The sequence below is a fragment of the Dermacentor variabilis genome, chromosome 5, assembly GCF_050947875.1.
Source record: "Dermacentor variabilis isolate Ectoservices chromosome 5, ASM5094787v1, whole genome shotgun sequence".
NCBI lineage: Eukaryota > Metazoa > Arthropoda > Arachnida > Ixodida > Ixodidae > Dermacentor > Dermacentor variabilis.
The window spans coordinates 50,932,977-50,957,964 of NC_134572.1; the positions used below are offsets into that span (position 1 = coordinate 50,932,977).

General features: G+C 50.0%; 1 protein-coding gene across 4 annotated transcripts in view; it reads left to right on the forward strand.

The window, feature by feature from the left end:
- The window catches only part of CdGAPr (GTPase-activating protein CdGAPr), a 317,407-nt gene that overhangs the window by 145,446 nt on the left and 146,973 nt on the right, over window positions 1–24,988 (forward strand). For all 4 annotated transcript variants that reach the window (XM_075692467.1, XM_075692469.1, XM_075692468.1 and 1 more), the window contains one exon: window positions 8,853–8,953. In XM_075692467.1, the coding sequence (XP_075548582.1) occupies window positions 8,883–8,953 (71 nt within the window). In that variant the 5' untranslated portion in view covers window positions 8,853–8,882. The remainder of the gene's footprint in view (window positions 1–8,852; window positions 8,954–24,988) is intronic.

The window sequence follows — 24,988 nt, forward strand, 5'->3', positions numbered from 1 at the left end:
GTTATTAACTACAAAGCGCTTAATTTGAGAACATTGCGAGAACACGCATATATTTGCGCTTATGATCAGCGAGGCCCATATGCGCGGCAAACTGCGACCGCAATATAGAAGATGCGTATATATATTTATACGATCTGTTATTGCAGCTTTTGGTAGAAGGCTACCTCTCACATTTTGTACGCATCTTCATAATGCGTACAGTTTGCGTGTTCAATAAAATATTGCTAGCTGAAACTTTACGAGTACGAGCGCTCATTCGGACAGCTTAAGTTTTCTCACAATAATACGGATGTTCGCATAACAAAAATACGGAATTCTGTCTGTTTCGTCCAAAACAGTGTATGGCCGTACATATGATTACAGTGAAAATGTCCGTAAAGCTGAAAACGGAGAGCACTTTCCGTATATTAACGGCAGATTTTGCCGTATTTTTGAAATATGACATAGTTTCCGTTTTTTTACACTGCAGTTCTCCGTATAATGACGGAAATCCTCCGTATAATTACGGAAATTTTTTACAGTGTATGCGTCATCGTGGCTCGCGTGCGGAGCGGTGTAGTGGTTGTAGCCGGTGCCACGTAGCTCGCACTTGGCGGTCCTGCCGTGTATCCGGCGCGTGTGTATAATGTTGCGGCCGAATCGCTGCGGTGATGCAGAGGCGTATATAGTTGCCATGGCACCACGGTGCCGGCGACGTGTTTTGTTTGTTTGTTTGTTCGGTTCCCACGATGCCGGAAGTGGGTGCCTCCTGTCGCCACTCTCGTCGGCTACCGCGCGCATATCATGTATGTTCCAGAATGGCGCTCTCCCTCTCCACTTTTTCCCCTACCGTCTCGGTGTTATTTCTTTATTTTCTATCGTTGGTTTTCGGACGTCTACGGTCGCACGGACTTTCCCGTCACGTGCCGCAGTCTATGGCTTCTTCCGTGCTCCTGCGCTTGTCGTTTTGCCGTTATTTTTATTCTTGCCTACACAGCGTTCTTAAGTATCGTCTGCGGGGCCATCTCGTGCCTTCCCTCTCTCGTATCAACCTCCCCCCCCCCCCATTTCGCCGCCTTCCGCTCCGTCCGTCTCGTCTATGTTTCAAAGCAAGCGATGCCACCGAGGGCGTGGTCTGTTGCTGTTTACGTTGCTGCAGTCCTTCGCGTAACCGCCCCGCATTGCCGCCGCACTCGTGTATAGCCCTCGTCGTCCTCTCGTGGCTGCATCGCCGGCCTGGGGAGCGCGCACGCACGCCTCTTTGGCGAGTCGCTCCTATATATACGGGCTCTTTCATTTTATAGTGCGCGTTCTCGCTCGCCTGCATTCACGTAATGGAGCGCCGCTGCGCGCGGCTGCATACAGGGTTGCGCCTCTAACTTTTCCTCGTTCTCTCTTGTCCGGCTCGCCTTCTACAAGTTTCGCCCAGCCGTCCTATAGCAAAAAGAAAAGCAGCAGCACGTTGTCTCTCTGCACTGTCATTGTTATTGCAACCGCAGCCGCTCTTACCGCAATTGCAGTTCGCTTCGCCGTGCCCAGCTATACAGTCTGCGTTGGAGCCGGGAAAATCCCGTTACGCTGCCCCGCAAGCCCGCTTTCCTTCCACCTCCACGAAGCTTTGGCAGATCGATACAGGGCGGCGCGGTGTGCTACGAAACGGCAGTCCTGCCGTGGTCGCTCGGTGTGGTTAGCGCGAATAACTTTCCCGATGGGCTGCCCGGCTTCTTGTCGGATGGTCTCGGTAATGCACGCTCGTACCTGTACCTGTGCTGTGGTTTCATTTTTGACGTCCGTTCGCTTCAATCCACGGAGGGCTCGTTTACGCCGACGTGCGGCGCGAAGCCGCTGCAGGACTGGCGTGTGTCGCGCGACCATCGAGCTCGCGGGGAGAGGTCGTTGAACCCGGCGCTCGCAGCTGATGTCCGTGCATTGATCGACTTTGGTGGAACGCGCTTGCTCATGCGGAAGTAACGGGACTTCCCCCGCCGCTTTCGGCTGCATTGGAAATGGTCATTGTCACGGCCGCTTCGCTCGATGCTGCCTGCATTTGCAAAGTTGATATAGGTGCGTGTCTGCGCACGTGAGGAAAGAGTCACCGGGGAACGTGGCGGTAAGCTTGAGGCATGACTGCATGTTATATATATATATATATATATATATATATATATATATATATATATATATATATATATATATATATATAATATCGTTCGAAACTCTTTTTCTTGTTCCCTCTTTGTCTGCAAAAGAGAAAATAACAAGAGCAGAATAACGCTTGGTATGAACTAGCGGCTATTCAAAGTTGTATTTCAGCCTGACTGTAAACCTGCTCATGCATTGTATTCGGGTGTGCAGACTTATGTATGCGCTCTGGCATAAAAATTCGCCTCTCGTCCGCCATAATTTCCGCATGTTTTCCACTTTTCTTGTGCCTGTATATAATTGGTCGCGTTGGAGTTACTGCATAAATTCATCTAAAGAACTTGTATGCAGGATTAACGAATGCTGTTTGCGTATAATCGATTGTTTATTGGGTCTAGAGCCATTGAGTTGCTCTCGTTGAAGGAACTGCAGTCTATCCTAATCGCGGCGGACTATTTTTAGGAATCTGCCCTTTGGTAAACAAGAGATCGTGGTGCCGAGTACAATAGTGTATGAACAAAGAACAGAGATTTGACACTCCGCTTCCGTTTCGTTGAACGATAGTATTAAGCAGCTAGCTTTTCGGAACTTGCCTCCAGTTGCTGGTCTTCCTGAATAAAGCTTGCCACGAGAAGCCGTGCGGCTTCCTGGAGAGGCAAACTTCACAGTTCAAGAAAAATTCGTCGCGGGCCCCAACACATTTCGAAACAGGACGCATTTACCTTTAACGGCTAAGCTTCCTCCTTGGTCTGCCTGCTGTGAGCAGATGGATGGCGAAGTTTCCTTTTATGAGTAGTTTTACTTCCACCCTGTAGCAGATTTCAAGCAGAGATGATTTGGTCATACGAAGGCTGTGCGGCATCTAAAAGCGTTCTTTTCTGCTGCAGCACGCCGCCGACAAGATCGAGAGTTACCGCGCATTCACATTTTTTTCGCCAGCTCAAATCGGAGCTGCACACGCGAAGTGCGCGGCGGTGACAACGGTACAATGGAGTGCTCGCTCTCTCCCATCTCGCATGAAAGGAAATGAACAGAAAAAAAATAGATAAAAGAAAACACGCGCACACAACGGCACACAGAGCGAGAGACATTCGAAGAAAACGTAAATGAACGGGCGCGACCATTGTCTCGCGAAAGGCGAACACGCGACACAACGCAGCGATGGTTGCTTCTCCTGCCCGTCAGCCCGGTCGTTTTCGTGTGCCATTTTTCTTGTTCCGCGGCTCCCGCTTGAGCGGCCAACCGAGGGATTGAGATGAATGCAGTCACTCGGCGGGTTCTCGCGAGGGAAGAAGACGCCGCAGCAGGTTCGCGCGTCGCGCCCCGGCGCCGTTAATTCATCGCAGTCAGACTGCGGCGCTTTGGCGTGTCCAGTATCCGCGACTTCTGATTGCCCTCAAAACTGACGACGACGAGAAATGGAAAATGTTCTGCCCGCTTAGTTCCTGATGAAATGGGTAACTACATTACTTGACAAAATCTCTCGCGTGCTGAGACTATAGCCATTATGTAGAAAATTCGAATCAACGTCTATGCGTGACCATGGCGCCTTTCGTTTACGTTCTCCGGTCTTTATTGTTTTACTCGGAAAGGCTCGTAGGTGGTCCTGCAGTCAGAACAGCAGGTAGGCGGTTTCTCTCACCCGCGTCCAGGGAAGCGTTCTAAATCTTACCGAGACTGCGGATAGTGCAGCGAATGCCATAGGGCTCGTGTCAGCCGATCCTTTAAATAATGAGGGACGGCTCGCGTATTGCGTATCACTGAATCTGGAACTTCCATTCAGTCGACGTCGCGTGCGGTGCCGGTTTATCCTTTCTGCTTTGCTGGCACGACGCGTAGCTTTCGCTTTACTGCAGTGGAGTTAGGGAGGTGCAGTACCGAGGTTCTGCTTCATTTCCGTTGCCGATTGTGCTGTCGGCCTATACTCTGTGCTGATAACCAGTGATTCCAGTATGCGGCTCGTAATTATTTAGATGATTAATTACATTGCTCATGCTCATCTGGTTCTTCATGTGGTTACCCTTTCCCTAAAACGTTGATTGGCAGATGTACAGTCAACCACAAAAGTTTACGGACCACGGTATCTCGGAAAACGTTCGGTACCCGAGCAGCCTGTAACAGTAGCCTGTGAAACCGAACGTCAAGATGTTCTTCACATATGTACTGGCAGAAGCTGTAAATGTGAATAGTAGGCTGCGTTGTGACGCTGCGCAGATATTCAGCTTTTTCTCAGGTTTCGTGTTCCATAGAATTTTGGGGTTGACTGTACTCATCGTAAGCAGTGATGCAAGCGCCGATACTTCGCTGTTGACCTTTAGAATACCGAGTAAAATGAGACAGCCTCGAATTGCAGTTAGTGTGTCTACGCCGTATGATCGACGTATGTTCTCTTCTCTTAGTTATCCAATATTTTGCAATGGGCGCGTGCCCCAGTTTGCTTTCCCATGATCCCGAGTCTTCAGAGTTGCGGCTTTTGACGGGACCTTAAAGGGGGATGCTGGATGTAGCTGTATTAGTAAATTATGACGGGCATATGACACTTAATTACGTAATTACGACGTAATTAAAATTGTGCTCTAGAATAATAAACCTCTGTTGGTAGTTTCCACTCTGTGTGTCTTCTTGTCCTTCCTTCTCTGGTCGTTCCCTGCTCTATACATGGTCTACTATGGTCGTTCTGCGCTGTACAACACGATGATCATGCAACAACAAGCCTAAATGTCCTCTATATTGAAGGACCACCACTCTTGCATTCGTTATGTGGGGTAAATGAAATAACATAACCAAAAGAAACAAGAATGTTCCTTGATGCGGCCAATTCGCCTTTGCCTAGCTGGACGAAGGAAGGAGGAGCCTACGTTCACGGCCTGCCATTTAACTAATGCATAAGCAGTGGAAACATCAGCGCGAGATGCTGCGCGGACCGGCGTGGTCAGCTCGCTTATGACGCGTTCATACGTCGTCTGCCTGCAGGGTGTGCAATCCTTCAGTGACAGCAGTCATTAATTACCAGGTTTTCCTGCCCTTCCCCTTTCTTCGTTGCCGGTCCGTACGGGAAGCATTAGAGTGATAGCAACGTTCTCTTCTTTTCCTTACGCCGTCATGCACTCTATGTTCGTCTTGCGCAACAGTGGCACTGGTATTATTAATGAGGCCTCCGTATCATCAGCACACCGCTCGTAATTTTCTCTCTTCGCACCGCGTCAGACTCACGTGGGAAAGCTGCTGCGTGCAACGCGCACTCACGGGAGTTGCGCTCCAGCTCGTCAGCGAGGAAACAGCGGCCGCGTCTCCCGTTGTCACTGCGTAAGCTTTCTCTCGAGGTACTTCGAATACATAATATGTTGGTGTTCAAGTTAGACATTCAGTGACGTACAAAAAAGAGCTCCTACCTGTTCCCCTCCACTTTGCCATCCTTATAAATGCAGTGCTTGCCCGCCGGAGACACACATGGGGGAAATAGACATCAATATGGACGTTTCCATGCATGCGTGGGCGTGTTTTGTATAGTCATATAGAGAAATTAGAGGTGGCGGTTCCTCGCTTTGTTGTTTGTCTGGGCGTCGATGAACGAACCAGCTCGGCCTTTCGACTGGCAGCGTGTTTAGCAGAAAAGTAACCGCTGTATATTCTTTTTGTTTAACCACTTTCTCGATAGTTGTCTCGTTTGTGGTCGTGTACTTATGCGGCTTCCCTGCATTGCAGAAATATTTGATGCGTAGCTGCGGACCGGTTCTTCAAATGGGAGTCGCTTTGCAAGTCATTTTATCTCGTCCCGTCCGTGTCTGTATGGGGTGTGCGCCTCGCTGTCCGCCCTTGTAGCGATTTCCACCGCCTTTGATGCGGTGGAAAGGAGGCCAGACAGCGTCGAGACACCGGCTCTGTGTCGAATTTAGGCCTTGGAAGTGCGCAGCTATTCCGACGCAAAAAGAGGGGTGAGGGTCTGAGGGGGGGGGGGAGGCGATGGGGGCCGAGGTCGGGAGCTTCGGTCCTTGGCAGGCTGCCCCGGTGTCGCGACGTTGCTTCCTCGTTCGTGCCGTGTCAACGGCGAGAGCCAGCCGTCTGCAGCCGCGTGTGACGGTCCTCAACCCCTTATCGTAAACGAGCACCACGCGCAATGACTGCCCCACCGAAGGTTTATTTGGACTGTCGTAGGGGTGCTGTGCTGTAGACTGGAAATACATTACAGGCATATGTAACTGTGCTATATGTACCGTGATTGAAATGCGAGCAGCTTTGCGCGTGCTTTCTGCGCAGGCCACGGAATAGCAACAGGCGCGAGGACATACGACAAATATACTCATGTGTCACGGACACTGCTTGAACGAGAAGAAAGGGGGTTAACCGAATGGCTCGAATTTTAATAATCATATCATAAGAAGTCAACAAATATACCAAGGACAACACACGGGAAATTACTTGTACTTAGGTGTGTGATGCTATGCTAGCGTCGCACACGTAATGCGAAGGTGTGGGATCGTTCCCCACCTACAGCAAGTTGTTTTTTTCATCCACTTTTATTTTCATTTATTTTTCATTTCTTTAATTCAGTTAGTAAGTACAAGTAATTTCCCCTGTGTTGTCCTTGGTACGATGTCCTTGGTAAAAGCACGCGCACAGCAGTTCGCATATTGACTGCAGATAGTACAATACCGTCTTAATGATGTCTTAATGAAGACAGAGAATGTAAAGCAGAGATAGCCAAAATTCTAGACTGCAATAGATGTAGTAAAACCTGTCTAGCTCAAGTAGGCTACGTGTCTGTTTGTGGCCGGACCGTTTCAAAGGGGGACGTGAATAGAAATAATCGGAAACCATCAACGCACTTAGCTGGGGCGACAAGATGTAAAAGAGCTTAACAACAGATGGCTACGGGTAATAGTAGAATTCGAAACTATAGGGAACACTTTCGTCCTCGGCCTAACATATTAAGCTGGACATATTAAGTGATGCAGATGATATTGCAGAAAATAATAGCCAGGTGCAAATGTTGATAATAACTGCGTCTGGGTACTCAATTTTACTCGTTGCACTGTTTTTAGCTGTACAGGGTGTAATGAACTTGCACTTTAAAACTGTTGAACCTCACTACCGATCTGCAAGGTTCTCGCGCCGCCCATGTAAGAGTACAAAATACATTGTAAGCGTTATAAGAGTATTCATTCATTCATTCATTCATTCATTCATTCATTCATTCATTCATTCATTCATTCATTCATTCATTCATTATCAAGACTTCACAAAGAAAAGTGGGTGACATACATACAAAAACATGCAAGGAAAAGCGTACTACAGATACGTAAAGTAGGTAGTGATGGCAGTCTCGGAAGCATTGACTTAGATAACTGCACTGATTGAGGTGCACGGGAGAGTGTTCTAGTCCCTGGTTGTAGTAGGGCCTAATGCGTTAAAGTACAAATCATTGTGGCAGGTGGTTGCGCCTACCGTTCATTCCTTGTACTTGTGCGTGCTCTTTGGAACAGGGAATATACGATGGAGGTAAGAAAGTACTATTGTATACGCATATCGCAGAACAGCACTGAACCCGTGTACTCTGTGGTAGAGACGGAGACGAGGAATTTTTCGCTTGTACAGCGCAAGAGCCACATCAAGATCCTGCTCTCCACTGCTACCACTGAGAACCATCTCTCGTCGCTCACATTACCGCGCAGAACCCGTTGAAAGAGGCGAAGATGCGCGGCGGTGATAACCCTGCGGTGGAGCTCTGTTATCCTGTTGCGAAAGGAAAAATATAAGCGTGCGCGTCCTTGCAGCTGAGCGAGGTAATAGGAGGAGCGCATACCGGCGGTCGCTTCAGTTCGGCCCTCTTCTTTCCAAGACAGTTCTCTCCCATCTTCCCTTTCCTTGGAAGGTAGCGTGTAGGCGTATACTTCTACGCCGGCAAACCTGTCCGCTTTCTTTCTTTTTTTTAATATATAATGAGCAGTTCTTGTTCCATTTCGCTGTTTCGGGTCGCTTACTACGTAAGTTGGCAGTAGGCTACGATCACACCTCGCCTACACTGCGGCAGTGGTTGTAATTTCTTCTATAACGAGACACAGCGGCGGCGAAGTTACGCCGAGCAATTAATTCTCCAGCGTTGAAGGAATGGGTGTTTTCTACGGCCGCTGCGGGCCGCTGCTTGAGAGACGTTCTTGAGACCGCCGTCAGAGATTTTGCGCAACAAGCCGCCGTCTATTTAATTGCAACATATATTTTAACAGCGCACACACGGCAGCACGGCCACTGCGAAATGCAAGCAACTCCACAGAAAAAGACCCGCTCAGAGAAAAGGTTCGAGTACCGCCCCCCTCCTCCCTCCTCTTTTACACACTCACACACGCACGCACACCTGACCTGGAGACTCAATTGAGTTCCTAGACCAGGCCTGGCGCGTGGTAGTGACCACTGTATAGTCCTGGACTGAACAGCCACCCTCGGGTCCCCTTAACCCTATTTTTGCTGAATAAATTTTTCTCTCTCTCTCTTTCGTCGCCTGGTCATCATCCAAGCTGATTGTTGTCATATCCAGCGCAACTTTTCTTTATGGGTGCTTTTTCTTTTCTTTTATTAGCCGGGCTTCTTTTTGGTTACTTGTACAGATTCGTTCTTACATTTGTGTGCACGTATCATGTCGCCTGCCTATATTAGTTTGCATTATTGTAATTATAGGATAGGTTTACGTGGAAGTCCTTCAATAACAACGTGCACTTCTCTTTTTGTACTTGCAGGGTGGCGGCATCTGCTCGGTGACGGAAGGCATGGAGAACCTGCGCGCCCAGAATCCCACCGTCTCGTCACCCGCCAGCGTCCGCATCAAGAACATGCCGCGGTGAGTAGAAGCGTTTCCCTCTGCGCTCGCCGCCTAGCGCACGCTGTGCTAACGCCGGGCCGGGCACACCCGTGTCAATAAACCCGTATGAAATCATTCCGCATGAAACTTATGGGATCCCATATAAGGAACCGCATGGGGTTCCCGTATGTAATATGGGATTATTGGAATTGGTTTGAGTTTCTTCACTCGGGATATGTTCAACGTGTGTGTTGAAGGTACCCCAACTGCAAAAATTTTCAAGGCACGGCATCTGAGACGACGGCGACTAGAACAACAACAACAACAACAACAACAACAACAACAACAACAACAACAACAACAACAACAACAACAACAACAACAACAACAACAACAATAATAATAATAATAATAATAATTGGTAACAGTAGTAGGAGTAGTAGTAGAAAAGGAAACAAAGAAGAAAGTAGCTGATAATGTGTCCGTCCCAGAAAAGAAAATCCTATTCTGTACGTCTTCCCCGTGCAACCATCGCTTTTAGAGGACCATGCAGTGGAAAGGATACGGAGTTAAGATTTTTTCTTGTATTACTTCGTTTCACGTGTCCCTTGCTGAAAAAAAAAAGAGAAAGAAAATAAAGTTAATAAAATGTGCACACAGTCGGCATTCTATGTGGCGGTGGTAGCGAGTTACAGATTGGGAACTCTCTCGTATACAGACGATTTATCACACACGTTGCTTGCCCTCTGTCAGCTCACGAGGCGTTACGGCCGTCTCCGCTGTCTTGGTGCTTACTTAGGATGACTGTTTGATGCATGCTGTTTTCGTTTGAGAGCAGAAATAACGAAACAGCAATAGGTTGCGTGCCTCGACTGCTTTACCGTGAAGTGATTTGGCAGTGTTTCAGGGAGCAAACACTTCGCTCAGGAGAGGCAGAGGTCGTTACGTACAGGGTCTGTTTATTCCCTCGAAAATGGGGGATCTAGCTCGAGTTCTGTGCTAGTTGATGCGAGACAGCGGTGTGGTGGTGGTAGCAGTAATAGGGTTGGTTGGGGGGGGGGGGGGGGGAGAGATCAAACGTGAGTCCTCTCCATAGCAGTGGAGCGCCGATTAAGCAGCTCTAGAGTGACTTATACTGCGTTCATCCTGCAGTGTGCTAATTGTATGCTAACGCAACACCAACAACGTTGACTCTCTGAACACGAAGCCGCGGGCACAATTCACGGACGCGGCACGATGTAGAGTGGAATGCAGAAACGCTGGTATGCTCAGTAAAGAGTCAGTACGGACTAAGCACGCCAGTTCTAGAATTATTATATCCCACTGTGTAACATTGGGCGGTATTGCTTTGGGACGTAAACCGCATCGGTTCACGTGACCGATGGACATCACTGGGTCGGCAGTATAGTCCGACGACAGCGAGCAAGCGCCGGTGGGCCCGTCGACAGAGCTTACACACGCGCTTTGTGCGTGTTTGCGTCTGTCAGCGCGCGCTATCGTGCCTGGCATATTGGCGTGCGTTCCGGCCGCCCGGTGAAGGGCGTCGCACGTCTTCCGCCGCCGGCTGAGGCCGGGGCGGACGCGCTGTCAGCGCGTGTCCTCCCGCGCTTGCGTGCTCCGCTCGAGCGCCGCGCCGCTTCGCATTCCCCCGTTGCCCTGTCGGGACCCGATCCATCCTGCCCTCCCCTGCCTCAGCGAGCGATGGCTCTTGCGCGCGTTTGGCCTTGGCGTAGCTGCTGCCGTCGTCTTGTGCTCGGCGCGCTTTCGCGGCCAGAAAGGGGTCCCGTGGCGTCCCGCGGACTAACGCGCTCGTTGCGAAGTGCACTTCCCGCGCGACCGCTAATGGGCCGCCGCGGCGTTGTGGAAGTGCTTTTGCGCAACGCTTATAGCAGGATTCGCTTTGAGTGGCAGTGTATACGCGCGGAGATACTGCGAGAGAAAGCGAAATTTGTGCTCAACAATTGCCCCGGTTGCTCGGTGGCTGTTCTGCTGCTGAGAGAAGCTGTGTGAGTGGTCTATAGTTAGTAATACAGCAACTACGGCGACCCTCAGCTCACTGTGCAGCTTCACGACCTTAAACTCAACCATCATTAGAGTCCCATCGCTCAGTATATGGGCAAACGCGTTGACTGCCGCCTCGCACGTACGCTTATACAGTCCGTGGTCTGCGGTCACGCCTGTTTTTTTTTTGCGTCGTAGCGCACTTGCGTCACGAGGATCTCGCGAGGCACTTCGCTTGGGCCCTGAGCGCCATAGTCCATGGCGTGTGCTCACGAACGCGGTGACCAGGGTCGGCCGCGTGCTCCTGTCCCCGCGTGGCCGATGTGCACGGCGGCGGGCCAGTCCGCGCTGACCTTGTTCTCCGCTGTCCCCGATGACGGCTCCCTCGCTCTCTTTTTCTCTGCACTGTGTCGCTCACAGGACGCTGCCATAGTAGCCACATTCGCTTCCGTCCCGTCGTTTGCACGCAACGCGGCCGAGTCGCGTGGGACGCGCTTGCCCTTGCGGTTCTGTTTGCCGTGAGCGCGCTGTTTCGGCCTAATGGGTCTTTGAAAGCCCCCGGTGAGAGTTGCGTTTGCTGACTTTTCGGTCTCTCTGGCCCGTTAGCGTGGATGGCGTGGGTCGCTTGTCTTGCAGCAGCGCTTAACCAGCGCGGCGCTGCCTCATTTTTGACGACCGGCGGTGAGGTATAAGTGGATGGCGTGGGACTCCAGTTTGACAGCTTGGGATGAAGGGGCTCATCCAATGGCTGCGACAGCGGCGCGGCTAGGGGTTAATCTATTTTCGGAGGGGGATGTTGTCATCTCGTATGTAAATGCTTCTCATTGTTCCGGCGGTGAAAAATGAAATTTCGGGGGAGTGTTCTGCTAGTGGCGCCACGCGCGGGCCGTAGATGCTCGTATGTTGATCTGGACGCGTCCTCTGATCGGACGCCTCCACAGCGTAAACGTGCTTCTCCAACGCGTGAAATGAACTGTCCTGAACGCAGTTTACGGACATCGGACAAACGGTGACTCCCTCACATGTTGTCGGCACTCCTGTGCTCTTATAGGAGTGCGTAGCCCGCGGCTCACCGCCAAAAAGAAGTATACGTGGCCCGTTTCATGTAACCGAACTGGTCGTCTAGCCTGCTTCTGAAAAAGGAGCCTGCGTATATAAGGGTGTCGTATAGCCTCCAGGGCGCGCGTCTTATGCTGCCGCTCCTGGCTCCGCGTATATAATTAACAGCGACGAGGGACGCCGAAACCGCCGTGGGACAGCCGTCGCGGGAGGGCGCGCACGTATTCGGCTCGCCGCTTCGGCGACACAGTGTCACCGCTCCGATTTTAGGCTGCTTCTCAAGCGACGAACACCCGAGATTGTCTTTACACCAGGGGAAAGCGGCGTTATGACCGAGGAAATCGTGGGTAGTATATAGACCGCCACCCGCGCGCAGCCGTCCAGCCCCGCGGCTATGCGACAGCCCCGGTGACGTCGCGTGTAGGTATACATACTGTATGCGACTCGCGGGAAGAGATCGGAGGGGACGATGGTCCGTCTTCCTGGACGCTCCTTTATTTTTTTTTTTTCCCCGGACGAGGATGGATCGCGCGACCCGCGCCCGTGTGACTCGAAATGGAAGCAGGGCGAAGGAAACCGAGTCAGTCCCTCCGCTGCGCGGCGGACGAACCATGGGGTCGCCTTTGCCGCTTGCTCTCGTTGCGGAGCCGGCGCTGTGTTCGTGCATATATGTGTGTGTGGACGGTTCCTTAAGCTGTTATTCTCTTGTTGCTCTTTTCCTCGGCACATTTTGCCGCCGTAATGTATTTACCGCAATTATAGCAGTCTGGGTGGGCGTATAAACGCTGGCGACGGCGCGGGTGTGGCTGGGGAAAAGTCGGGACACGTTATCTTAATTCTTTCTCGTCCGTCTTCGTCCTCTTCTTATAGCGCGCTTTCGTGCGGAGGAAACTCGAGATAAACTCGGTCTTCGCCTTTCAGCCCACTCGGGTCGTTGACTGGCAGTCGTTTATGCCATAGTGAACTTCAGTTTCACGCGAACTTACCAGGCTCGATTAGCGGCTCACTTGTACGCTGTATAGCTTGGGACCGCATATGACGTTCCCTCGCTCCAGCGTTCATTCCCCACGAAGCTAGTTCTTCTGCGCCGTCCCGCGTTTTTCGCACGGGCAAGCTGTAAGTTGGCAAGCACTCGTTGCCCGCTTACGTGCCGCCATCTCGTATACTTGCAACGCGTGTTGCATTCGAAATCAATTGATTGATTTTGGCTTCACAGAGGGCCGGTATAGCGATAGCGATGAAGTGGTCGGCTCCGTATGCATGAATTTCGGCCGCCTGGGACAAGGTGAGTTTAGCACTGGGTACCCACGGTAGTGGAAAACCTCGACCAAATGTCGCTCCTTTGTCACTCCGCAATCCGGTGCGTCCGATTTTGCAAATTCGACGTCGACTTCGAATGTACGGCGCGTACATTCGTACATTGAACAGTCTATGGGATTTCTCTATCAACGTTCCATCGACAATAGCCGATAAAAAGTTTAGGCTGCGTAAGTCCTTAGACTATATATGGACTACTCCATAAAATTTGCCTATAAAAGTTGTCTGTAGACACACCAGTATGGCCTTATATAGACAAATGTAAACGCAGACTGTCTCAAAAACGTTTGGAAGGCTGAATTCAGACTGCAGAGCGTGCACTCGGGGCCATACTCCATGCTTAGAAACAGGCTGCAAAGCGATTGCTCGTCGCACTTCCATGTAATTGCGCGTAACAGGCGTTCTGATCAGCCGTTTCCGGTTCTCGTTCATGTCGGTGGCGCGTCTACCTTTTGCATAGTGCCAACGCGCGTCGCTTGCGTTTCGCGGCAGGTCGACGCGTCTGGAACTGGCTTCCCCCAACTGTTCCACGTCAGCCCCGTTATGTGTATAGGCGTGCGGAGTCTACTACATTGCATCGATCCGTCACGTATGCCCCGCGCGGCGTCGGCCCACTCGAGTAGCGCACTCCCCAGCGCACAATAGAACCGACATCTCCGCGCTGCCGCCCGGAATCGCGCTGCACCCCCCCCCCCCCTTCTCCGGCGGTGCTCCTTTTGTCTCTAGTTCCGCAGGTGCTCTCGTCACGCTTGTGAACCGACGCCTGCCGACAGCCGTTCTGCCGGCATTTCGCCGCTGGGCTGCGACTGGCTTGCTGTCTCAAGGAGGAAGTTAGTAACGTAATACTTGGGACTCACGATCCCCGCAGCCACTCGCTATGCGTACATACTGAGCGAAGCCATGGATAAACGTACTTGTGTGGAAAAAGAAAACGGAAGAAAAGCGGCGACGGCAAGAATCTGTTCGTGGTTCGGGAATCTAAGCAGCGCTCGAGCGCGACCGTTTCTTTTTCTACTTCCAGAAACACGTGCTATAGGCCCAAATAAGGGCGGAAACAGAAATGTGGATTGGTGGGGAAGGAGGAACAAGAACGTTTCGAATTATTTGTAGTTGAACACTACTTGAAATGTCGCCACTGTAGCGTTGCCTTTGCCAGCATGTGCTTGCCCATAACGTCGCTCATATGTCACTTGGAGCGCTTCCCGGAGCTGCCCGGCACGTTTCTGATTTCGATGTAGTGTCCTTTGCTTAAGTAAAGCTACTATATCGCCGATTAACTACACTTCACGCTTACACTGTCCGTTACCTGGGCTTGGGGATCGACAAAATTCGACCAAGAAGCGCGCCCTGAGCCAGCTCGACTCTTGTGGCAACGTCAAAACGCTCGACGCCTGCTTTAGCTGTCCTGGAACGTGGATTATGAGACTTAATATCTTAAGAAAGGCTGAACTAAAGCAAGATATACGTGAAAACTACGCCCTTTGGGTACTGGACGCTAAATATGCACAGACATTACTGTAGTTCTTGCGCAACGCAGATTTACAAGCTTCTATTGGATTGTTTTATACCCCATATGCATCGCGGCAAATCCTCCCGATGGATGGGAACAAGAAAAAAAAATCCATCTACCCCGCCCGTGGCAGGATGCGCAGAGAGATGCAATTTAGCCGCTTCCATGGCTTGGTGCGAAGAAATGGCTGAATGTGCCGTTTGATTAGTATGGGACCCTCAGTGTGCGTGGCTTGGGCACGCATGTAATACAGCTGTAGGTTATAAGTGCCGCAGAGCACGGCATTTTCACGCTTGCGGTGCATTGCCTGTACGAAGGCAGTGTGCACCGCCGTAGTAGCCGGCGATATATTATCACTTCTAATTTGGCGCGAGCAGAGTGCCGTCAGCAACAGCGGCGCCAATATCGTGGAGTCGACCGGAAGTAAAAGTGAAGATAAGCGACCCACCGTTGCGCGATGTCGCTTTTGCGGTTGCTACCGCAGCAGGTGGGAGGCGGCGCCCCTCCCGTGTATTCCATGGGTGTGGGTCTGTCGCGGGTCGTGCCATGGTGCGTCTCGATCGTCACCCACCTGCCAGTTGCGTCACGCCCTCCGAACGCGCTCGGCAGCACACACCTCCCCCCAAAAAAGTGCGCATCCCAGATTTGCGAAATATAGTGCCTTTGCGCTCGCGGCCTTTTGGCAGCGCCCTTATATAGTCTGCCGTGTTTTTCTCTCAATTTTGTTCCTCTTTTCTTCTTTCTTTTTCTATTCAAACGCAACACCAAATAACTATATGCATAACAAAAAAAAGTCCGCAGACTTGTGTGACGTTGAAGAATTGCAACTCAAATTCCAGCGATGCTGTTGCTTTGGAGCGGTTAATTGCATTAAGAGTTTCATTTGCCTTAAAAACGCACTTTAGAACGTTGTCCTCATATGGCTAACGCGTCTGAAATATTGCTCGTATTTGACGCTTTCGAGCAATTCCTTATGGAAACTATAGCCAAAGCCCGCGCTTCGCCTGTAAACATTTAGCTTCGCATTCACATCAGCCATAACGCATCACCTGTAAAGGCGTTCGTGGAAAGCGCCTGAAGAGAAGGCATCTGTGGTACGGACCACTGTCAGAGGAAGTGTCAACTCGGCGTTCCGTCAAAATTCAATTTGTGGGGTTCAGTGTTACAAAACTGCACTGTGGGTAATGTGGGAAGTACGGCGTAATGGAAACTTTCGGATTAATAACCACCGGGCTTTATTTAGGGGCACCTAAATCTCAGTACTCAAGCGCGTTTCTTGCATTCTGCTCCCACCAGAATGCGGGGATCGAATGCTCGACCTTGTGCGCAGCAGCAGAATGCCATAGTCACCGAGTCACCTGCGGTGGATATTAATACGTAAGTCAAGGAATATTCACATTTTAAAGTAGAGTCAGCTGCTGCGCCATAATGCATTAGGTCGAGGTCAGTTGATAAAATTGCCACTGCGGGTTTTTCCTTGTATAATCTCAGCAGCAGTTTTTGCAGGCATTCTAATTAGGTATGTTTTCGCTTTACTGTGGAGAATCATGTACAGTTTTTGGCTGGGCCGCAGTTAAAAACATCTGTCTGCACACCGTTGTTCGGTGAACCTAACTCACCGAGGGCGCTTGAGGACTAACAAACGCGTCAGTCAGTCCTCACCTAACCCGCCTGCAATATTTTCTTGGCCGAGGAACGCACTATGATATACAGCGGTTAAAATAATAATAATAATAATAATAATAATAATAATAATAATAATAATAATAATAATAATAATAATAATAATAATCCAGGCAGGCAGGAGCGTCTTTCCTGTCTGCCTGATTTCTTAAAACTTTGTCACCGCTGTATGCCACGGTAACGTGTAGATCGCTCGGGCAAATCTTTAATCCGTTTCGATTATGTCAGCAGACGTGCCTACTACAATGCTCAGTCTGTGTTCATGCGCTGCACAAGCAGATTTGTCATTAGAGAATGCGCAGCAGCATTTGTGTGTCCAGACTCAATTCACTGTGCTGTGCTGCTGCAAGCTCCTTATTTCGAGAACCGCCTGTCTTCCGGAGCACCGCGCTGTCTGCATGTTCTTGTTCAGAAGTTTGATGCTGGAAATTCTTTGTTTGTTTCTTTGTTTCCAAAAATAGGCAGGACATTAGGCAAAATAAGAAGGGCTTGGTTGCGCAATCCACCTGCCCCGTTTCGCAGGGGGCGCTAGCTCGTTGCTTCCAGGCGATTGAAGGATCGGTGGAAGAAAAAGTAGGGAAACGACAAAAAAACGGAGACGTACAAAAGTAAAGCTCGCAGTAGGGGGTCAGAAAATTTGGTTGTGGAAGTTCATAGTCTCTTTTTTTTTCTTGTTTAACCTAGGTAGGACGTTGGGCAGTATAATAGCAAGAGCTTGGTGGCGCAACCCACCGCCCCTTTCCAAAGGGGACGCTCATAACATCCATCCATCCATCCATCCATCGCGCGCACTCCGGAGGCGCGGCTCTGGCTTGTCTTGTTGACGTGCTGGCGAGCGGTCGCGCGCGCTCGCGCTCTCGTCTTAACGCCCGCATCAAATCGGCGGTCGCTGGCGCGTGAAAAGGTGCGGGCGCCGCTAAATTTTCCCCGCCTTTTTTGTTTCTCTCTTTTATTTCTCTTTTTTTCCCCACCCACCTTTATCCATTGGCGTTTCGTTCTTTGTTTTCTTTTTGTCTTTGCTCGGTCTGTGCGGTTTCGGTTTCGTATGCTGCGATGAGGGATCGTGTTGCTTCTGCTGTTCTTGTACTACAGTCGGGGACAGCAGTTGGTCGGCTGCGATTTACAATGGAAATGCAGCTTTCTTTTTTTCTGTGGGTCCGCGTAAACTCACAAGGCTATAATTTGAAGCTCTATGTGCTAGGCACCGCGGACACTAGACAGTTTGAATAGTGGGGCGCCGTGGCCACAATGAAATTCAGTTTTCTTTCTTTTCTCGCGCTACCGTGCTTTAAAAAATTTTTTTTTTTTGCCTTATGGTGTTGTACAACTCGTATTCTGCTTCTCGTTATTTTTCTCTGTACTAACAGTGCTTATGTATACGCTTTGATGTTATCGCTTCAACTAAAGGGCACTAAAATGTGTAACCATGAAGTAGCCTAGGCAGTCTAGAGCGTAGCATTTGCGTGTCGTAATTGATACGTGTGTGAGATATGCACCAGTATTCCGGCAACAGGGTTGTGTAGGGATCTTTGCGCCTGTTGAGTTGGGCTATTAATTTAATAACGTTTATATTTCTTTTGTGCTCTTTTTTTATAGGCTCTTACCGGTAGGTACCCCACAAGATCTTTAATTTTCAACGTTATAAGCTCTTGAAATAAGGAGGCTTAAAAAAAGTTGTGTGACATGTTACATATAGAATGAACAGTTTTCTTTTATAGTTCGTACAACTTCTTAATGTGTGTTGCAGAATTCATACACCATAAAAGGTAACAGTAGTTTAAGTGGCCCATAAATAAGGAATTATATATTAAGTCTTTAGCGAAACGGGGCAGAAAGTTCGGTCAATAGACCAAATCAGCGATTTAGGAAAGGTTCCCTGCGAGGAAATCTGTGTGATTACTCCAGGTTACGTATTTGTCGAAGTGTACACCCTAAAGATTTCACAGATTCAGTGACTTCAGTCGTTGAGCGATTAATTCTAAGGTCTTCTTTCAAACTTCCGAAGTGACTTGCATATTTTTAGCGCCAGAACAACATGGCCGGCCTTTCCTCTCTCTCTCTCTCACACACACACACACACACACACACACACACACACACACACACACACACACACACACACACACACACACACACACACACACACACACACACACACACACACACACACACACACACACACACACACACACACACACACACACACACACACACACACACACACACACACACACACACACACACACACACGCACGCACGCACGCACGCACGCACACACACACACACACACACACACACACACACACACACACACACACACACACACACACACACACACACACACACACACACACACACTAAGCATTAGTATTTATGCTGCGCACCCAATGCGCCAAGCCTCGAACATGAGACATAAGAGGGCATCGTCCATCTTGTACGTAATTCCTGTTTGCTCCCTTCGGTGTTGAAATAAGCACATCTCCATCTAAGCGTTTGGTCGGTTGAAGTACCCGGTTTGCAGCAGAAGTTATACTGTGCCTGGTCCATGCGTTCGCTAAGACTTCGTACGCGCGGTCAGTCACGTATGCGCACGTCAGCTCCGTCACCGCCACCAACCTCCGCCGCGCTCGTGCGATGTACCGCAGTTGCTGGCCCGGTTATCATCGACGCATTCCATGGTTTGTTTGGACATTCCCTCCTCTTGGCATGCGCGTGTCGGCGACTTATTCTTGGCGCGCATTTAAACCTTCCGCGCACTTGGGCACCCTGTCTCTCATCTGGTTTGCCCCCATCCTCCTTGCGGGGGCCTTTCGTTTTGCTTTCTCTCCGGAGCTGCAGTTCAATCCCGATATCCCTTTTCTCTCGCCGTTTCCGCGAGGCCTCGCTGCGGTGTTTGTTTTGGGCTTGTCTGTATAGCTCGCGGGCATGTCTCGGATTTCGCACGAACCGCGCCTGCACGGTGTGTGTACGTGTGGCCCTCGGCGTTTGCTCGTGCAGGAAGGCTACGCAGAAGGATCGTTAGCCTGGTGGCTTCCGTTCACCGAGCGCACGGCGCCACCCGAAGTGCAAACGACATCTTTCAAAGGCAGTTGCTGCAGCTGTAGCTCCAAGGGGTGAGCGCGAACCTTTGGACAGCAGAGAAGTCCATATGTATCGAGGGCCGCACCTTTACATCTTCCTGGTGATGTCCCATCTCTTCATGAGGTACCGTGCGCGATCTTGTCTCTTCCTAACACCAGTATAACAAGTTCGTCCTTGTGATGTACAGTACAACGTGAAGTGCAGTACATCGAAGAGACAGGCAGAGAGGATATCAGAAGTTTAAGAAAAGCAACTATTTACATATAGGTAAACGTTTCTCCGTAGTGCGCCCGTGAAGGGACAGTTAACTCGAGAGATTGTCACTTAGCTGGCTTCTCACATTGGCACTCTGTAGTTCACGTAGATTAGTCGAGTTGCAATACTCGACTGCTCGAGGAAGTCGCACACCCATGCAACCGAGTTTCCGCCTATTCATTAAGGGCTCGTCTTACGTGCGACCAAGCCTTTCGAAAGCTCTCTCGCAAGTACTACACGTTAGCCTTTTCATTTGAGACAACGCATGCTAATAGGATTCGTCTCTTTCGCGCACGCTGAAGCTGACGACACCATTTTCTTGGCGTTATGTTCTGAAGCGTTCTGCGCAAAACGGTAAAAAACCACTCTGCAGCGATTTAGCGGTAAATGCGACAGAGATGCTTTAGTGTTACGCAGCACCTACTTGAGGTCCTGGATCCATGATTTAAACAGCATTCACCACATTGCAAAGTGTTGTTCAGGCGCTTACTCGACCCACGTCCTGCCTCTTCGAGAAGCGAAGTGAAACTGAAGGTGGTCTGAAGCAGACAAAAGTCAGCTGCACTAAATTGTACGCACTATATAAAACACACACACACACACACACACACACACACACACACACACACACACACACACACACACACACACACACACACACACACACACACACACACACACACACACTCTACCTATACCACATCCCCTCACTACCTATACCACGTGACCGGCTTCCCACACTTCACACATATTTCTTCCACTTTTGACATTCCTAATGCTAACGCATTAAGTGCTACGATAAGTATACCGTTGCATGTTCATAATTAAAAGCTTTTTCAAACGGTACTACCGCCTTCTGCGTGTAGAAGCCGGTAGGACTCCTTATGCGCGCTTGGCCTCGAAGCCACCTGCACGGTGCAACAGACTATCCAGGCAGAGAAGCGTGCTTCGTCGGGCCCATCGGTTGGCCTTGGCTTGCGCGTGTCGGGCTCCTTTTGAAGGAAAAGAGCGCGCGTGATAGTGGGACGCGCTCGCCGCCCTCGGTAACCGACTCGCCCGTGCTTGTTTTCGTTTTCACTGGCCGCTAAAAAGGCCCGTCGCTCGTTATGAAGCGCTGTCGGCAGTTTCTTGTTAACGCGATACTGTTTTCTAAGAGCGCGCGTTGCAAGCGCATTGCGAAGCTTCGGGGCTGTTGCTTGCGTGTTCTTCCTTGGGCTCTCCCTCTCCGCTCCGGCGTCGCTTTCTGTCGGCGGTGCGATTGCCGCGTGCTTCTTTCGCTGACATAAATAAAGGGCTCGCGTGTCGTACAGCGTCCTTGTTTATCTGTGAGAAGGGAAAACAGTCGCCGTACGACGAGCAATGAGGCAAAGAGTGGCCGCCCTGCTCTTTTCCTTTGCACTCTATCAGGCCTGCTGTCATGCAACCTAGAGAGCAGCGTCATTGGTCCTATAACGCGCTGCGTTAAAGCGATGCCGAAGAAAGGAGATCGCAGTTTTAATGGCTGCTGAAAAACTTGTTGCGTAGCCCGGAATTCGGGCTGGCGCGCGAGGTCATCGTTAAAAGGTGTTAGATCGAATGATTCCAAATGGTCACGAAACCGTGTTACCCACTGGCCTGACTTTCGTACTTCGCTGTTGTGCCAATGTTTGCAACGGAAAAGAGGGAAAATCAGAATACTATTATTGCTCGGAGGGAACTCCAACAACCTTGCTTCGCATTCGCGGTCGGGCGTTTTGACGAAACTGGCTGGTCTTCAAAGTAAGAAAGTACAGTTGGTTGCAAAAGTGTGCAGGCCACCACTTTCATGTTATGAGCGGGACATCTCACGCATATGCTGTACTTAGCGTCTATCAGCGACCGTTAGTTTGCTAATTTAAACGCGTTCTCGAAGCTGTCAAGCTCATATGCGCCGTCAACACATAAGAAGCTGTCGCGCTTGGACGTCCTTCACACTTGCATAGCGTACCGCGCCGCGTACGCGCCGAGTAAAAAACAAGCTATCTCTTCTTCCTCAAATTGATTGTTTGATTGACTGACTGACTGGCTGATTTATTTATTTATTTATTTGAACGTGCCAATGCAATTGTTCCGTTTGAGAAATCCTCCATCCGCATTAATTTTGCCTATCTAGTGTTCTTCGACGTGCGCCTCTACGCGGTCGTTTTTGCGTTCTGTCTTCCACCGAATTCTGGCTGCACCACGGCCGGGACTCGAACCTGCAACCTCGTTCTCTGCAGTAGAAATGCCACGGCTACTGAGGGCCACCGACGCCGCCTTTGTTCTTGTGTTTGTTACTCGTCATGTAGGCGCAGAAGAGTCGGAGAGAGGCGGCAAACTCCCGCGCTTCCCAACAGCTCGGCTTTCGCCTGTTTGCACGGAAGAGATTTGCGCGCTGCCCCCCCCCCCCTCTCGAGAGCCTCGCAGTTACACCACAACTCAGTGACCTCAGTGACCTCAGTGACCGTCCCTTTGAGATTGCGCAGTCAGCTTTCGTATTGGCAGGAGGGGAAGGCTAGCACCCAAGAGTGGAAAAGAAGTAGGAGTACAAGGAGAGTATGAGTTGCGCGTTTGTCGGCTTCGGTGCCCGTGTTCCGGAGGGCGCACGTTGACCACGTAGATGCTATGTAGCAGTGCTTTCTGCTGCCGTGTCCCAGTCAATTAAGGCGGAGGCCCTCCCGTGGGGTCGCCTCGTCTGAGGTACTCACGCTGCGCGGCTGCTGGCCTAATGACACCGTGATGGGCGCCTCGCGGTCCACTCTTGGGCGCATCTCATGCTTCCTTGAGAACTGCTTGATGTCGTCGTCGTTCACCTCTGCGGCACCTCTCGGCAGTTGCGTACAACGGATACCTCTGCCCTTGCCCATTACGCAACAGTTAATTAGTTTGCTTCTGCTGTGAGTGCAATCGCAGGCCAGTATCATTTGCAGAGTTATACGAAAGCATTTGTCCGTTTATGAATGTAGAAGCCCGTATCCGTGCCGACAACACATAGCATGAAGGCGTTCGTGTTTTGCCCACGCGAGAACGGTCAGGAGGCTTCGACTAAAAACTACAGTGAAAGCTGAAAATTGGCGATGCCGCAGGTTTGCACGTAAATTCACGCGAAATATCTTGGCTTGTTAACTTTCGCGAGCACAGCTCCAGGTTTGCAAGGTTTGTTACAATTAACAATATGTCTGCTCGTTGATCACTTCGTTTTGCCAGAAGACGTATCCCACGTACGCGATGTCGTGCATGACGCTGTCTTACTGCTTGAAACGGTATAAAACGGGGTCGCACCAAAAGTGAGAACCAGTACCGTCCGGCACTGTAGATTCATTCGCGCACCTATTGCCACTCACGTGACAAGTTTGCGCAACCCTTATGATACAGCGCAGCCACCAGAGGTGACGCCGATCGCAGGAGGGGAAAAAGGTCAAATGGCGTGAAGGCAACGTCGCCTCGCGCTCTTGGGAATTATTTCTTCATCTAACCTTCTACGTAATTTTTGTCCGCTTCTAGAAGGCATAATAAAAGCCAGACCAACTGCAGCGAAATTTTATTTCGACTGAATTCGTTATAAATGAGTATATTGTATAATATTATCGAAGTGTAATGTTGCACGGCGGAACTGCAGGGCTAATAATTGTATAATTTTCTTATTGACAGCCTTTAAATGGCACCTCATTAGACGGCGCGTGCCGTACCTGGTGATTACCGGATATTTTTTTTTTAAAATTAAGACTTAAACCTCGACAGGTCACCTCTATAGAGGTGGCCTGTCGGGGTTTACGCAGGAAGCCGCGGGTGCCGCCCAAATCTGGAAGGGCTTGCCAAAAAATTGCGTTTGTTGTCAGCGTTCTGGGCCCTATGTCACTTTCGGCAAGCAGTATTGGCGGCGTGACTTCTTCTTTTTTTTTTCCGTATATTTTTTTCTTCCTAGCTCGTTATCAAAAAATGATATTTCGCGAGCTTTTCCACGACGCATCCGCTGGTATTTCAAAAGCAATATATTGCACGGTAGGTGCTCTATATGTACACTATCTACACTATTAACCTTCTTGCGTGGTTCGAAATTTCGTTGCACTTGACATCTAACAAATTTGGGTGCGCTCCTCGACATAATGTGTTCACGATACAGGTATGTTTGTCTCTCGAATCGGAAGTTTTTTTCCCTTAATAAATCTGCTAAAAAGTCGCCGAACGTTATACGAAAGTTTGTTTCTGTGAACGCCATGTACTTTGGACGTGCCTTGAGACAAAGATAATTCGTGAAAGTGTGCTTAAAGGTGTGAAATTGAACAGTGATCAAGCTGAAGAGTATGAAAGTTGGATTAAGGACAACACATTTTATAAGTTAGTATAGCAGTATCTCTATGGAAAGAGCCTGCATGCTTATATTTAGTTCCATACTGACGTTATGCCGCCTAGCAACTCAAGCGGGGAAAAAAAAAGTATGAACGAAAATGCTGTCATCCAGCGAACTTAGCATGAAGCTACGTATAGGCTACATCGGCTAGCATTCTGGTTAACTTAATTGAGAGAGAGAGAGAGAGAGAGAGAGAGAGAGAGAGAGACAATAAGCACGACTCTGTTATCCGCGCTACTACTGCGGCCTCGCGGTCCGGTAACGCTCGAAAGACTGGAATTATGCTTTTCAGCGCGTATGAGCGGGTTCTGACGATGGCAGTAAATCAAGATTATCGCTGCTAGATTGGCATATTCCTGTGATACATCTTTAAAGTTGTGTTTTGCGACCTCGGTGGCAATTCCAGAGCGCTCAGAAATGACAGCGCGAGTGGGCCGTGAGATTGTGTTCTACGTGTTGCCTTGTCCCAGGCGTTGAGCATCGTGAGAAGAGGCACGTGACAGCGTATACTTTCACAGCGCGTGCTTGCGTGCACTTGTCCTTGGCCCCCACTGCGACGCACTGACCGAGACTGAGAGCGCGGAGGCGGCGCGGCAGTCCGCTTATCCGAACCTCCGGGTTTCGTCCTGTATAGGGCCGGAAATATAAAATGGGCGGTCGATTTGCGGCCGTCGGCTATACATTTGTGTACACTGCGTAAGAATGCGGCGCGACGTGGACGAGGATAGAGGCGGGTAAGGAACGTAACGAATGGATCAGTGGCATGAAGGAGAACGGTAATGATATTCAAGAGGAGATGCAGGCCTGTTTTCCTCCACGG